The 1,487-nt window shown below is 47.9% G+C and overlaps 1 protein-coding gene across 2 annotated transcripts in view; it reads right to left on the bottom strand.

Moving 5' to 3' along the window:
* LOC107199411 (L-gulonolactone oxidase-like) overlaps positions 1–1,487 on the bottom strand; it is an 11,032-nt gene that overhangs the window by 2,771 nt on the left and 6,774 nt on the right. The window contains exons 3-4 of one of the 2 annotated variants that reach the window (XM_019005537.1): positions 1,307–1,397; positions 7–1,206 (exon numbers count right to left, since the gene is read on the bottom strand). In XM_019005537.1, the coding sequence (XP_018861082.1) occupies positions 226–1,206; positions 1,307–1,397 (1,072 nt within the window). In that variant the 3' untranslated portion in view covers positions 7–225. Of the gene's footprint in view, positions 1–6; positions 1,207–1,306; positions 1,398–1,487 lie in introns of those variants that run through there. The other variant, XM_015616742.1, reaches the window with a different exon arrangement.

Genomic DNA, 1,487 nt, shown 5'->3' with positions numbered 1-1,487 from the left:
TGGGTCGGGAAAAGCCTTTGGAAAAATTGGAACAATTCCTTGGAATTCTGGCATTGTCTGGGTTGGGAAAAGGTTGGGAAAAATTGGAATCCTGGGGTGGATTCCAGGGAATTCTGGGATTGTCTGGGTTGGGAAAAGCCTGGGAAAAGTGGGAACAATTCCTTGGAATTCTGGGATTGTCTGGGTTGGGAAAAATCTTGGGAAAAGTTGGAATTCTGGGGGAATTCAACGTAATTTTGGAATTGTGTGGGAACCTTGGGAAAAGTTGGAATCCTGGGGTGGATTCCTTGGAATTTTGGGATTGTCAGGGTTGGGAAAAGCCTTTGGAAAAGTTGGATCTCGGGGCAGGATCCACAGGGAAAAATATCCATGGAAAAATGCGTCCCGAGGAATTCCTTGAGATGGGAATGGGGATGGAATCCTGGCGTGGATTCCATGGAATTCCGGGATTGTCGGGGTTGGGAAAAACCGGAACCTTGGGGGGGGATTCCATTCCTGATCCCGCCCGGATCCATTCCTGGCTCCATTCCCAGATCCCGATCCCACCTGGATTCCATTCCCAGCTCTCCATCCCACNCTCCTGATCCAAAATTCCCAAAGTTTCTGGGCTTCTCTGGGAATTCCGGGAAGAATTCTGGGAGGAATTTGGGGAAGAATTCCGGGAAGAATTCCGGGAACCATTCCAGGAAGAATTCCGGGAACCATTCCAGGAAGAAATCTGGGAAGAATTCCTGGAGGAATTCCGGGAACCATTCCAGGAAGAAATCTGGGAAGAATTCCTGGAGGAATTCTGGGAAAAATTCCAGGAAGAATTCTGGGAAAAATTCCGGGAAGAATTCGAGGAAGAATTCCAGGAAAAGTCCAGGAAGAATTCTGGGAAGAAATCCAAGAAGAATTCCAGGAGGAATTCCAGAAAGAATTCCGGGAAGAATTCCTGGAGGAATTCCGTGAAGAATTCTGGGAAGAATTCCGTGAAGAATTCCAGGAAAAATTCTGGGAAGAATTCCGGGAAAAATTCCAGGAAAATTCCAGGAAGAATTCCGGGCAGAAATCCAGGAAGAATTCTGGGAAGAAATCCAGGAAGAATTCCAGGAAAATTCCAGGAAGAATTCCTGTAGGAATTCTGGGAAGAATTCCTGGAGGAATTCCGTGAAGAATTCCAGGAAGAATTCTGGGAAGAATTCCAGGAGAATTCCAGGAAGAATTCTGGGAAGAAATCCAGGAAGAATTCCGGGAAGAATTCCTGTAGGAATTCCGGGAATAATTCCGGGAAGGATTCCGGGAGGAATTCCGGGAATTCCGGCACCTGTGTGGGCAGAATTCCGTGGCCGATCCCGGTGTTGTGGGTCCCGGTTCCGATGACTCCGGCCGCCGTCACCTCGGCCACGGCTCCTAAACTGGGAATAACCAAAAAAAACCGGGAATGGGAATTCCCCAGGATCCCGAATTTCCGGCTTTTCCAACAGGGAAATATCCATGGAAAAATC

This window comes from Parus major, unplaced genomic scaffold (assembly GCF_001522545.3).
Source record: "Parus major isolate Abel unplaced genomic scaffold, Parus_major1.1 Scaffold667, whole genome shotgun sequence".
NCBI lineage: Eukaryota > Metazoa > Chordata > Aves > Passeriformes > Paridae > Parus > Parus major.
The sequence above is the reverse complement of the archived record's forward strand: the minus strand, read 5'-3'. Positions and strand labels throughout refer to the sequence as shown.